The sequence below is a fragment of the Muntiacus reevesi genome, chromosome 13 (genome assembly GCF_963930625.1).
Source record: "Muntiacus reevesi chromosome 13, mMunRee1.1, whole genome shotgun sequence".
Lineage (NCBI taxonomy): Eukaryota > Metazoa > Chordata > Mammalia > Artiodactyla > Cervidae > Muntiacus > Muntiacus reevesi.
In genome coordinates, this window is record NC_089261.1 from 15,271,138 (window position 1) to 15,284,058 (window position 12,921).

General features: G+C 48.8%; 1 protein-coding gene across 1 annotated transcript in view; it reads left to right on the forward strand.

The window, feature by feature from the left end:
- Positions 1 to 12,210, forward strand: part of RNFT2 (ring finger protein, transmembrane 2) — a 62,821-nt gene extending 50,611 nt beyond the window's left edge. The window contains exons 8-11 of the mRNA XM_065904197.1: positions 2,773 to 2,922; positions 4,459 to 4,524; positions 4,656 to 4,757; positions 8,923 to 12,210. Of these exons, the coding sequence (XP_065760269.1) occupies positions 2,773 to 2,922; positions 4,459 to 4,524; positions 4,656 to 4,757; positions 8,923 to 9,057 (453 nt within the window). The 3' untranslated portion in view covers positions 9,058 to 12,210. The remainder of the gene's footprint in view (positions 1 to 2,772; positions 2,923 to 4,458; positions 4,525 to 4,655; positions 4,758 to 8,922) is intronic.
- Positions 12,211 to 12,921: the final 711 nt, after the last annotated feature.

Here is a 12,921-nt window from a genome sequence, read left to right on the forward strand (position 1 = left end):
AGTAGTTTCTGCATTCTGTGGCTTTTCCACTTGGAACTATAATATGAGCATTTCCCTGAATCAATAGATATCTTTTGCCAGGATTATTTCTTTTTTAATTTTTTATTTTGGAATAATTTTCAACTCAGAGCAAAGTTGCAAAAATAGAGCAGAGTTCCCATGTACCCGTCGCCTAGCTTCCCCTAATGTTACATTTAATATAATCATAGTTCAGTTAGCAAAGCCAAGAAATTAAGATCAATTCCCTTACTAGTAGCTAAACTGCAGACCTTGTCACATTTTCCCATTGTCCCACAGATGTCTTTTTCCTGATCTAGACCAAATCTAAGATTCCACATTGCATTAGTCATATCTCCCTAGTCTTGGCTTAGATGGTAAAGAATCTGCCTGCAATGCAGGAGACCCAGGTTCAGTTCCTGAGTCAGTAAGATCCCCTGGAGAAGGGAATGGCTACTCACTCCTGAAGAATTCCATGGACAGAGGAGCCTGGCAGGCTACTGTCCATGGGGTCACAAAGAGTTGGACATGACTGAGCAACTTTCACTCACCTATTTCTCCAATCTAACAATTCCTTGGTCTTTTCTTGGTCTTTCCTGAATGTCATGCTTTTGAAGAATGTCAGATAGTTATTTTGTAGAATGTTCCGCAGTTTGAATTTGTCTCTTATATTCTCATGATTCAATTGAGGTTGTAAGCTTTTGACCAGAATACACAAGAGTGATACTGTGTTCCCAGTGCATCATATCAGGGGTTTAGTCTTCAGTGACTTATTACTGGGGATGTTAACCTTAATTAACCTTGGTTAAGGCAATATGTGCTGGATTTCTTCACTGCAAAGTCACACATTTTCAGGATGGTATTTGACTGGCTGTATGGCTTTGCATTATTGATCTCTATCATAACCAGACTCTCTTTGTACACATTTACTTTGTCACCTGTTTTTTGTGTGTGTTTTTTTTTTTTTTTTTGCTCTGTTACAATCAATGCTGCAGTGGCCATTCCTACTGACATATCTATTAACCCAAATCCCTGATTAGTAGTATAAATTCCTAGAAGTAGAAATGCTGGAACAAAAATTATTCACTTTTTAAAAAATATTTATTTATGTATTTATTTATTTGGCTGCATGGGGTCTTAGTTGGGATCTTTGTTCTTCATTGTAGCATGAGGAATCTTTAGTTGCGAACTCTTAGTTGCGACATGTGGGATCTACCAATAGTTTCCCGACCAGGTATCAAACCAGGGCCCCCTGCATTGGGAGTGCAGGATCTTAACCACTGGACCACCAGGGAAGTCCCTATTCATATTTTTAAGGCTGTGCATGCTTGGGGCAGGGCTGTTTGTTTCTGTTTGTTTATTTCAGTTGGCTTTATTGAGGTGTAGAACATTGTATATCTGTACAACAAAACACATAGATCTGAAGCACACATTTCAGTGAGTTTTGGCAAATGTATGCACACAAATAACCACCACCCCATCACTATATACAGTATAAAATTTTATGTAGACAATATCTGCAATTTCTTTCATTCCCCCAAATTCCCTGATGCCCCCTTACAGTCTGTCCTCCCCCATCTTGCCCCAGGCAACCACTGATCTTGTTTCCACCATTGCAGTTTACCGTGGCCTATTCTAGACCTTCATGTAAATCACAATGACACAATATGTACTCTTTTGTATCTGTCTCCCTTGATTGGCTAGAATGTGTAAGACTCATCCAGGCTGTTGTGTATCACAAACATTTGTTCCTTTTTTATTGCTGAGTAATATCCTATTGTATAAATATGCCACAATTTGTTTATCCATTCTTCTATGGATGGATGTTTGGGGCTGTTTCCAGTTTGGGGATATTATGAATAAAGCTGCTATGAACATTTACCAGTGAATGGACATATATTTTCCTTTCTCTTGGGTGCACACCTGGGAGTGGAATTGCCGGGTCCTGAAGAGGTTTCTGTTTAACCTCATTGAACATGGCAGGGTAGGTTGTTTTCATGTCCATTTTATAGCGCAGGCTCCAGAAAGCTGAGAGACTTGAATAAAAGCCAAGAGAGGAAGAGAAAGAGAACCCTAAATACTTTTCCTGTTTATTTCCTTTAATCTTCAGAGCCACCCAGAAGGTAGCAGTTGTGATTCCCATTCTGTAGATGATGACAGTGAGGCTCATGGACATGTAGCAAGTTGAGGTTCTGAGTCCCCCCCAACCTGAGACCCCACCCCTGGTCCATGTTCTTTCCCCACATACGATCCTGCCTCCTTGGAGACAGTAGGCAGGGGAGCTGGGCCATCTTCTCCCCTCCTCTTCTCTGCCTATCCTTCTCTGCATCCCGTGGTCCACCCTGCCCCTGCCACTGAGGGCAGTCACCCGTGAAGCCAGGGCCAGCCCCCTAGAGATGAGCATGATCTGTGTGCAGAGCCAGTGACTGTTGCCCCATGATTGGCTTGGAGCCCTCAAAGCCACAGCACGCACCAGGGAGTGACCCCCCACTCCAACCTTCTACCAAAGGTGTCCAGTTTCTGCCTCCCTGAAAGGCGATCCTCAGAGTGTTGATCTCCTGGGCCGGTTGGTAGCGGGCGAGGGCAGTGGGCAGGGGCCTTGTCTCCCCGGCCACATCGCAGGTCCATTAGGAGCAGGCCTGAGTGCTTTCCAGAGCTGATTAATGGGCTGGCTGTGACCTGGAATGTCATTACTCCCCAGGCTGGAGGGCCCCCCAGCTGGGTCCTTTGGGTCTTTACTGCTGATAATAATTGATGCTTTCTGTGCGGTTGCAGGGAAAGTTCTATCTGGTCATCGAGGAGCTGAGCCAGCTGTTCCGATCCCTCGTTCCCATCCAGCTGTGGTATAAATACATCATGGGTGATGATTCCTCCAACAGCTACTTCCTGGGAGGGGTTCTGATCATCCTCTACAGCCTCTGCAAGGTGAGGCGGCCTGGGGGCTAGTGGGCTGGCCTAAGGATGACCCATTCACCAGCTGGACCTGGCAGGTGGTGTTGGGGTGGGGCAAGTGAGGAACCTGGATAAACACCCTAATCTCTTTCTGTTTAACTGAAAAACTAAATTCACACAGTGCGAAATTATTTTATCATTTTATAGTGAACAGTTCAGTGGCACTTAGAAGATTCTCATTGTTGTGTCACCACCACCACTGTCTAGTTCCAGGACATTTCCATCATCCCACACAGAAAGGTGGCTCAGTGGTAAAGAACCTGCCTGCCACTGCAGGAGACTCAGGTTCGATCCCTGGGGCTGGAAGGTCCCCTGGAGAAGGAAATGGCAATCTTCTCCAGGATTCTTGTCTGGGAAATCCCATGGACAGAGGAACCTGGTGGGTCACAGTCCATGAAGTCGCCAAGAGTTGAACAGGACTTAGCAACTAAACAACAGCAGCAGCAACTTATGAAGCATCATTCTTCCTTCTTCTATCAGCCACTGACCACCACAGGTCTTCTTTCTGAAGACTCTCTGGATTTACCTTTTCTGGGCATTTTCATGTAGATGAACTCATACACTCTGTGATCTTTGGTGTCTGGCTTCTTTCACTTAGAGTCATTTCTGAGGTTCCTCCACATTATACCATACATCAACACTTTCCTGCATTTATGGATACAGGCATCCTAATTTCTTGCCCATAAAACTCACTATATGCCATCCTTTCTCATTGTCTTCTTCACAACAACCCTTCCAGACACATTCCATTATCATATCAATATTATGGGAAGGGTACTGAGGTCCAGAGAGAAGTATCTTTCCCAGTATCACTCAGCTGGAGATCACAGAACGAGCATCACACCCAGGCAGGCTACCTCTAGAGTCTGGAGATCTCAACCCACCTACAGCATGGCCATGGAATTTGTTTTCTGTCGCTCTTAAATTGCACACCCTCAACTCTGCAAGTCAGTATAGAGTGCTTCTCTTTTCATCATTAGTGCAGACTCAGATTCCCCCACCCCCAACAATAAGCACATCCTCCTCTTTCTTTTTCCGTATCTATTTCTGGCTTGTAGAGAATCCTGGAAGAATCATGGAAGGTGATTCTTTAAGGAAAGAGCCTTTCCTTAAAGCAGGACTGGCTAGGCAGTCCATGTAGAGTCAACCACTGCGGCTTGTCTTGCCTGCCAATTCTGATCTGCTGGCCGTGGCCGACAGGAGTGCTAGATGGAGAAGGATGATCACAGCCTGGCTCAGAAGAAGAGTGATCGATGTACAATGCCTGCCCTGGGCTTATGACGGGGGAAGAGGCAGTAGGCATGCCATGTGTTCGCCATCCTGGCCCCACTGGCCCAGGAGACTGCTGATGGGTAGCAAGACAAAAGCCAAGCATAACTTGTGGGAATGGGAAGTTTCAAATGGGAGGATGTACCCTGCAGCTGTTCAGAGTCAAAGTGAGGCCCATGGTGAGAAAGATCCTGAACCACCCTTGGATAGTTTGTAGCCAGCCCCTCACTCTCCTTTCAGTCCTTCGACATCTGTGGCCGTGTGGGCGGAGTCAGGAAGGCCCTGAAGCTTCTCTGCACCTCTCAGGTGAGTTGGCTTCTGATGGGCCTCATGGGAGCCGGGAACTGGGATGAGACCACACTGTGCTTCTGAGGGTACCTCTCCAGCGAGGGGCCACAGCTGTGTTTGTGTCTTTCTCCCTCCCTTCTGTCAAGCAGAATTACGGAGTCCGGGCCACGGGGCAGCAATGCACAGAAGCTGGTGACATCTGTGCCATCTGCCAGGCTGAGTTCCGAGAGCCTCTGGTCCTCATGTGCCAGGTGAGCAGGGCCGGGCAAGACCACTGGAGACGGGGGCCGTGGGGCCACAGGACCCTGCCCCATGCGGAGTCCCAGGTGCCTGTCCTCTGGCCAAACCTCGGGGCTCTGGACTGGGTCTCTGGGAACAGTGTGGTCAGGCCTGGGGTCTGTCAGACCCAAGTATAAAACTCAGTTCTGCCTTTTCCCAGCTGGCTGCCTTGGGGCAGGTTACTTCACCACTCTGAGCCTTGGTTTCATCAGTAAAATGTAGAAATGCACGTTTCAGTATGGTACAGTGTCAGAATGTTCTGCGTGTGAATCTCAGCAGGTGTGTGGACCCCAAGTGGCTCAGTTCATCTCCCCAAGTCTTGGTTGTTGTCATTTATAAAACAGGTATCATCATAATGCCTACTTTATTGAATCATAAGGGCTATTCTTATGATCAAATGAAATCATCCCTGGAAAGAACTAAATTTAAAATATTCAGCCCTAAAACTTTATACTATTATAGTTATTAGCATCATTGTAATTATTACTGCCACTTGTTTTCATTATTAGTTGTGGGTCACCAACTCATAGGACTGGTCAGTTACTTTGAGCTGCCTAAACTTATCCCTTCTCCTCCTCCCCCAACCCTTCTCCACCCTCTCCCCTTCCTGACATGGGGGCGGACTAAGATGTCAGTTCAGCAAATGTGTATGAGTCAAAGCATCCTATCAGACACCCGGGAGGGCAGGCACGGGGCACACAGGCCCTGTCCCCTTCTCTAGAAGTACACAGTCTCCCTGGGGAAACAGACACATACATAAATAACTATGAAACAAGGCAGGCAGTGATAAGTGCTGTGTAAGAGAGATTCATGCAGCGTCCCAGGGGACCGGGCCAGAGCTCGATGAGTTGGAGGTTGAGAAGGCTTTGGGGGAGGCGTAGCCTGCAGACTGGAAGGAATGGGAGAGCATACGGCTCTGCCCCTACCCCCTCGCCCCCACCACCCAGGGGTAGGAGGACAAGAGGTGGGGGCCTTTTTTGGCACGAGCAAAATTTTTTTGTTTTCGCTGTTTGGGGATGTTTAGGAGGTTCATTTTTAATTCTTAATTGTATTTATTTTTTAAATTGAGAATAAATTTGTGTGACTCAAAACATTCAAAAAGGAGATGAAGAAGTCATGATGATTAAATGCAGTGTGGGACCTGATACAGAGAGAGGACAGGAGGGAAAAACTAGTGTCATAAAATCCAAAGAGAGGCTAGAGTTTAGTCCATGGTCATGCCTGTGTGGGTTTCTTTTTTGGCTTTGACAAATGAACCATGGTGATACAAGACAATGATGCTGGGGGAGACGGAAACTGGGGGAGGGACATCCAAGACTTTTCTGTACTGCCTTTGCAGACTTCCCTGGTAGCTCAACTACCACCTGCAATGCAGGAGACCCTGGTTTGATTCCTGGGTCAGGAAGATCCCCTGGGAAATGGACAGGCTACCCACTCCAGTATTCTTGGCTTGCTTCCCTGGTGGCTCAGTCAGTAAAGAATCCACCTGCAATGCAGGAGACGTGAGTTTGATCCCTGGGTTGGGAAGATCACCTGGAGGAGGGCATGGCAACCCACTCCATTATTCTTGCCTGGAGAATCCCCAAACAGAGGCACCTGGTGGGCTGCAGTCCATGGGGTCACAAAGAGTTGGACACGACTGAGTGACTAAGCATAGCACAGTACAAGATTATTTCAAATTAAAAAGCTCCTTAAAAAGATATTTTAAATATACAAAAAGGGAAGTGATGACAGGGCTCCTTCACTTATCCCTAGCTCTCTAGGCCCCTAAATACCCACACGGGCAACCATTGTTGCCAGTTCCCTTTATATCTTTCCAGAGATGCTCTGAAAAGTTTAAATGCACAACACACACCATGAATGTATCATTTCCAAAAAGACCTAACTTGTGACCCATTTTATCCCAGCTTCATTTTGCATTTCTTTTTGACTTGAAACTGCCTGAAGAGATTGCTCCTTATTTGCATAACATCCTATTTTTATGGATTGATCATACTTTGTTCAACCATCCTCCCATTGATGGGCCTTTAGTGGTTCATAATCTTTTGTTACTACAAATATAGTTGTCAGGAGGGATCAGGGAGATCTGTAGCACCTACCTGGACTCATTGTGTTGATTAAATAAGTTAATTCAGGTGATGCATCTAGAACTACACCTGGCACACGGTCAGGGTTCCATAAACATTAGCTCTCATTGGCACGTATTCCATTTCACACGTGTGCAAGCTCTTAGGATACATTGCTAGTAGTGGAATTACTGGGTTAGAGGGTATGCAGTCTGACAGATACTGCTAAATCACCTTCCATAAAGGAATGTATCTGTTTGCACTCCCAGTGAGGAGTGTGACTTGCCCTCTTGCTTCGCCCCCCTCACCAACACACCACATTATCAAGCCTTTCCTGAGCCTCGCCAATCTGACAGGTGACAAACGTTATCTTGGTGCAGTTTTCATTTGCATTTGTCTAATTATGAGAGCAGATGAGCATCTTCTCATATGCTTCAGAGCCATCTGTATTTCCTTCTCGGTAGCAGTGATTATTTGAACATGATGTCAAGGTGAAAGTTTTTCTTCTTCCTTGATGGCAGTCTCTCTAAGCCTTTATCTGTGTGTCTCTCCCCCATTCTTCTCCCAGTACCACTATGTGTTCCCATCACTGGATCAGAATTAGTGGGAGGGGTTGGACAAGACACCACCATCCCAGAGCTAGGAGCAGTGGCCACACCCAGTGCTGGTTGAAGCTCTGGGCTTCATACCTGGCCATACCTGGCACATACCTGGCCGGGCCCAGTACATGCCTCAGTCTTGCTCTGTTCCTGTGAGCTGGGCTTAGAAGGACAAGGACAAAGATGCCTTCCACAGGGAAAAGGGCCTCAGTAATTCCTAAATGCACTGAATGAATGAGCAAATGGATGAATGCATCAAGTGTTACATCCTCATTAAAGGCTTCCCTGATTCTGTTTCCCCAGACTAGTTAGCACCCCTAGCTATGCAGCCTCCAGATCATATGTTTTTCCTTCAGAGAACTTATCCCAGTTGTCAGCTAGATGGCTAATTGGGCAGCTAGTTAGGTAAGGTCTGTCTCCTCTTTGCCAGATTGTAAGCCACTTGGGAGTGGTGACCATGTCTGTCTTAGTAGTGTAACCACAGTACTGACTCAGTAAACATTGGCTGGATGGAAGGAATGGGATGGTTGGAGAGATGGATGGATGGGTGGATGGGTGGATGGAACAGACAAGATGGATAGAGCATCTCCTGAGGGCAGGGTGGCCCGCCCCCCAACCCCAGGATATCTCTCCCAAGTCCACACTCCAGGAGACATAGCCAGGGAACGGTTAACCATCCAGCCCCGCCTGCGATCCCCCACCAACAAACCAACCTGATGCTACACATCCCAGCCCAGAAGGACCTCTCCGCACCCTCCCTCTGTAGACACGCCTTTGCTTCTCTAGATGTAGGAGGCAGTCCTAGGTCATGAGCTCCTCCAGTCCGGGCCCTAGGGTCCTATGTGCTTTGAATCTCTTAATTTGGCACCAGATTCTGTCCTGTCTGATTCTCTGAGAAGGAGACCGTGAGCTCCTGGAGGCCAGGGACCAGGTCTTCATTATCCTGATATCTCTAGAATCTCCCACCTAACCTGCCTGGGAAGGCATTCATTTGTCAGAGTGCAGGCCAGGGCTAGGCAGTGGGGCTACAGCAGCAGCAGTCACTGCCCTCGTGGAGCTGCTGGGCTTGCTGACCCTTGGGTCCTGCCCTTCAGACCATGGTGAGAATTTGGGCACGGCCTTCAAGGCTCCACATGGCCTCCTCACCTCCTCTCCCCCACTCCCCTACACCCTGTAGCCACATTAAGCATCTCTAGATTCTCAAACACTTTCCCATCTCAGGAGGTTTGCACAGCTGTTCCCTTCAGCTTGGAATGCTCTAGCCCCACCCCCTCTCTTCCCCCAGTTAACCCCTAAACATCCTTCAGACTTCAACACAAGCATCACCCCACCTCCAGGAAGCCTCCCTTGACTACTCAGGGCAGAAATTGTCTGTCTTGTTCATACTGGGTCTCAGCTCCTAGGACCAAGGCGGGCATGGAGCGAGTGCTGGGGAAAGCAACCCCAGTGGTCCTGATTGCTGTCCCCCGCAGCACGTGTTCTGTGAGGAGTGCCTCTGCCTCTGGCTGGACCGTGAGCGCACCTGCCCACTCTGCCGCTCGGTTGCCGTGGATACCCTGCGCTGCTGGAAGGACGGGGCCACTTCGGCACACTTCCAGGTGTACTAGGGCTGAAGACTGTGGCCCCAGGGCTCCCAGGCACACCAGGGAGATGACGGAGGGTCAGCGGTGTCGGGACCACCTCTAGGAGCTTCCTGGAAAACAGCCCTCAGGCTCTGACTGTCCTGCCTCCTGCCTCTCTCCATCCAGCCCCTGTCCCCCCCCCAATCCTCACCTTCCTCTCTTGTTCTGTTCATGGCATGCGCACCCTTCGCCTCCACATGGGGACTCTGTCTCACTCACACTTGGTCTCTGCCGAGGTCGGGTCTCCCTCCTCCCTCTGAGTCAAAGAACTGATAATGGACCAGGTTCTACTTGTTGATGATCATAACCCGTGGTGACCTGACACCTGATGCTGCAAACTGGAGAGAGGCCTTTCAATGCTGCCTCCCCGCCAGGGGCCCAGGTCTGCAGGTGAGAATCACCGTGAAGTACTTTTCAAATGCAAATACTGGGCCCACCTCATACCTACAGGAACTTCGTGTATCAGAACCCTCAGAGCAAGCCAGGCAGTCTGGAACTTTCGGCCCAGACGCCCTCCTGTAATGCTCACGCCACCCCAAGGTGGAGGTACTGTTGTCTCCTCTGTTTCACAGGTGAAGAAACTGAGCTGAGAACTCCACGTGGAAACTTTCCCAGGTCACCCGGGGAGCAGTGACAGACCAAGCTTCCAACCCCGGCCGTCTGGCTTTGGAGCCTGCCTCTTAACCACACACTGACTTGCTGCTCAGACACCACAGGGGCCCCTCAGTCATGTTTCTTTTTTTTCAAAGCACAGGAGGTGATTCTGACGTCATCAGTGACTCAAGTATGTAGTGTGTTTCATTTGAACTGCGTTGAGGATGCTAATAGCAAATGCCAGCTCCGGAAATCTAGTCGTGATTGGGTTCACGGAAAAATTTGGTCCTTAAAGTTGCTGTTTAGCTGGACTCCTGCCAGGGATGCTCAGTTGTGATTGGGTATCTTCCAGGTGGCGCAGTGGTAAATAATCCATCTGCCAATGCAGGAGACATGGGTTCGATCCCTGGGTGGGGAAGATCCCCTGGAGTAGGAAATGGCAACCCCCTCCAGTATTCTTGCCTGGAGAATCCTATGGATGGAGGAGCCTGGCGGGCTACAGTCCATGGGGTCGCAAAAGAGTCAGACACAACTGATGGAGCGCAGCGTGTGGCACATCAAGAAAGGCCAGTTCTGGAGACCCCCTGGAGGCAGTGGTTACGACTCTGTGCTCCCAGTGCAGGGCGCCTGGGTTTGATCCCTGCTCAGGGCACTAAGATCCCACATGCCATGGGACGTGACCTAGAAGTGAAAAAAGAGAAAGGCCGGCTCTGGTCCAGATGCAGGTGTCACTGGGTGTCCCTTCCCGTCTTTATTTCTCTCCTCCTTCTGTCCTGTCCCTCATTTAAGTCTCAGACTTGTCAACAGCTCCTGTGGCCATCGCCTTCTCCCCTGGTAGCCTTCAGAGCAAAAGATCCTTGTTACGGATTTTTTTTTTTTTCCACAAGCCAGTCTGCTGGCAGAGAGCACAGCAGCGATCGGTGTTTCCTAGAATGTGTCTACCAGAGCTCCCAATCTCTGTAACACAAGCTCTCCACCCACGAGACCCTCCCTGCTCTGAAATCTGGGAGGAGAAGGCACAAGTGGTCCCTTGGAAGCCACTGGAATCTTGCCTGGCCTACCCACCCTCCCAGTGCTATTCTCTCACTGTCAACCTCAGCACCACAGGCTGGTGCCAACAGCATTACAGAGAGAGCAATCTGGGTGGCTACTGAGCAGATTAGCAAGAAAGTCCCGAGAGAAGTGGTGGGAGCCTTGCTGCCACCTCACCCTCAGCCAGGCTTCTCATGCCCATCCCATCCCCCAGAGATTCAGGACATTCACCCCTTTTGTGCTATCAAGTCAGGACCTTTCCTTTGCCTGACTTCCCTGGCTCTTTCCTGATACCCAGCAAGACATCCCTTCCAGGGCAGCATGGCATCTTTCAAGCTCTGTTACTATGGCAATGGCCGTGATGTTAACAATCCCACTTGCCTGGATAATCAAGTCGGAAGGGGAAGTGGGGCCAGGCGGATTTGGCTGCTCTGCCCCCTCTCCCCTCTACCCCCCACCCCCACCCTGCTGCCTTGAGGAAGAACTGAAGGGACACACCAGGAGCTTCTACAGCTGATTTTTATCAGAAGGATCATCCTGCCTGCAGATGCCATCAAAGAAGCATGAGAAAATGCCACTGAAGAAGACTTATTAATGTGCCAGCATGTGATGGCGCAGACAGAGCAGTCTGCTGGGAGTCAGGCCTGGAATTCTGATTTCAGACTCCGCATGGCTTTGGGAAGTCACTTTGCCTCCCTGTAGCCATCTCCAGGGTGACAAAGCCTAGTGCATTATCTACGGGAACCAGGGAAACCAGCAATGTAGATTACTGATGAATACCCCAACCATTTTGTCAATTATACTCATGCCACCAAAAAAATATTGAACATTCTGCAAATAATGAGCTGTGTCTCAGACACGAAAGAGTGTCACATGTGGGGGACACTCGGGGGTGGGGGGCAGGTGGGATGATTTAGTTTAGATTTTTATTTATTCATCCCACCCTCTGGCGGAAAGTCACGTTCTGGAGGTTTCCTTTTGGAGTGGGAGGATTTAACTTCTGCTTAAGGCAGAGAAACAGAGGCCAGGGCAGAGGTTTCCAGACATCAAGCTGCATGTTTTCCCTAACACGAGATTTTAGTAAAAGCAGCCAAGAGTCACCATTGGAAAGGAAGAGCAATGCCACTGTCTTTTATCCACCTTGGCTCTGCAAACTCATTTGTTAGAGGCAGGGTTAATTGAGTGTCAGGTGGGAGAGTCCTGCTCTTAATATTTTATGATTCACTGGCTAAAGTTCCACGGAGTCCTTGGAAATGGCTCTCCTAATGTAAAAGATCTTGAGCGTAATAAATATGAGATGGAAGAAAAAAAAAAAATGCCAAGCTTTGGATCTGGATGTCATAGGTTCATTATCTTCCTAAGGGGAGCATGTGAGAGGCATGGGAAGATTTCCAAGATGCCAAGACTTGGGGTTGGAAATAGGAAATATAAAGTGAGTCCTAGAATCTTTTAGTATGTTTGCTCTGGGCCAAACAGAGCCACCTTTGGTGTGTTTAACATCTCCTTAAGTTGCCGTCTGCCAATAAATATGATGTGTTGATAAAAGTTATATCCGGGTTTTGAGTCTCCATTTGCCTCTTGAAGCCAGGTGAACCTGTTTTAGGACAATTTCGAAGAGATGTTTTGTGCAAGGGGTGGTTTTGATGGCAATGTTTCCCCAGAGTGGAGTCCACTGAGTTGCACGTGATTTATTAAGGAAGTGCTCCCAGGAGAAACCAGTAAGGGAATGAGTGAAACAGGAGAGGAAGGAGATGGAGCCCAACAAGAGGGCGACTTTCAGGGAAGTCCCAGCTCAGCTTGGTCCCACGGGGAGCTCTGGAGCATCAGCTGCATCTCAGGGTTGGTCCCACCCTGAGGCTTCTGTGCTCCCAGCTGTGGGCTCATGCCCACTCATGGGGGTGGGAGGGACTCTCAGGCACTCCACTGAGGAGGCGCCTGAAAGTGTCAGGTGCCACAGAACACATAAAGGTGCAAGGCAGCACCGAGGACTGGCAAGAGGGATCTACAGTGCCCGCCGCAGCCTTCACTATAGGCTGAAGGACACCAGGTGCATGGGCTGATTCAAGAAGGGTTTTCCCAGACCCCAGGTGATGATGGGTATTTAAAACATCAATAGCAGTAGTGACAACTGGTGCTCTCGGGTCAACATTAGGAAGCCAGCCACACAAGCATCATCAGGCAAAACCTTTTGGTCGCAATTATTGGTAAACCAAGTCAGCTATG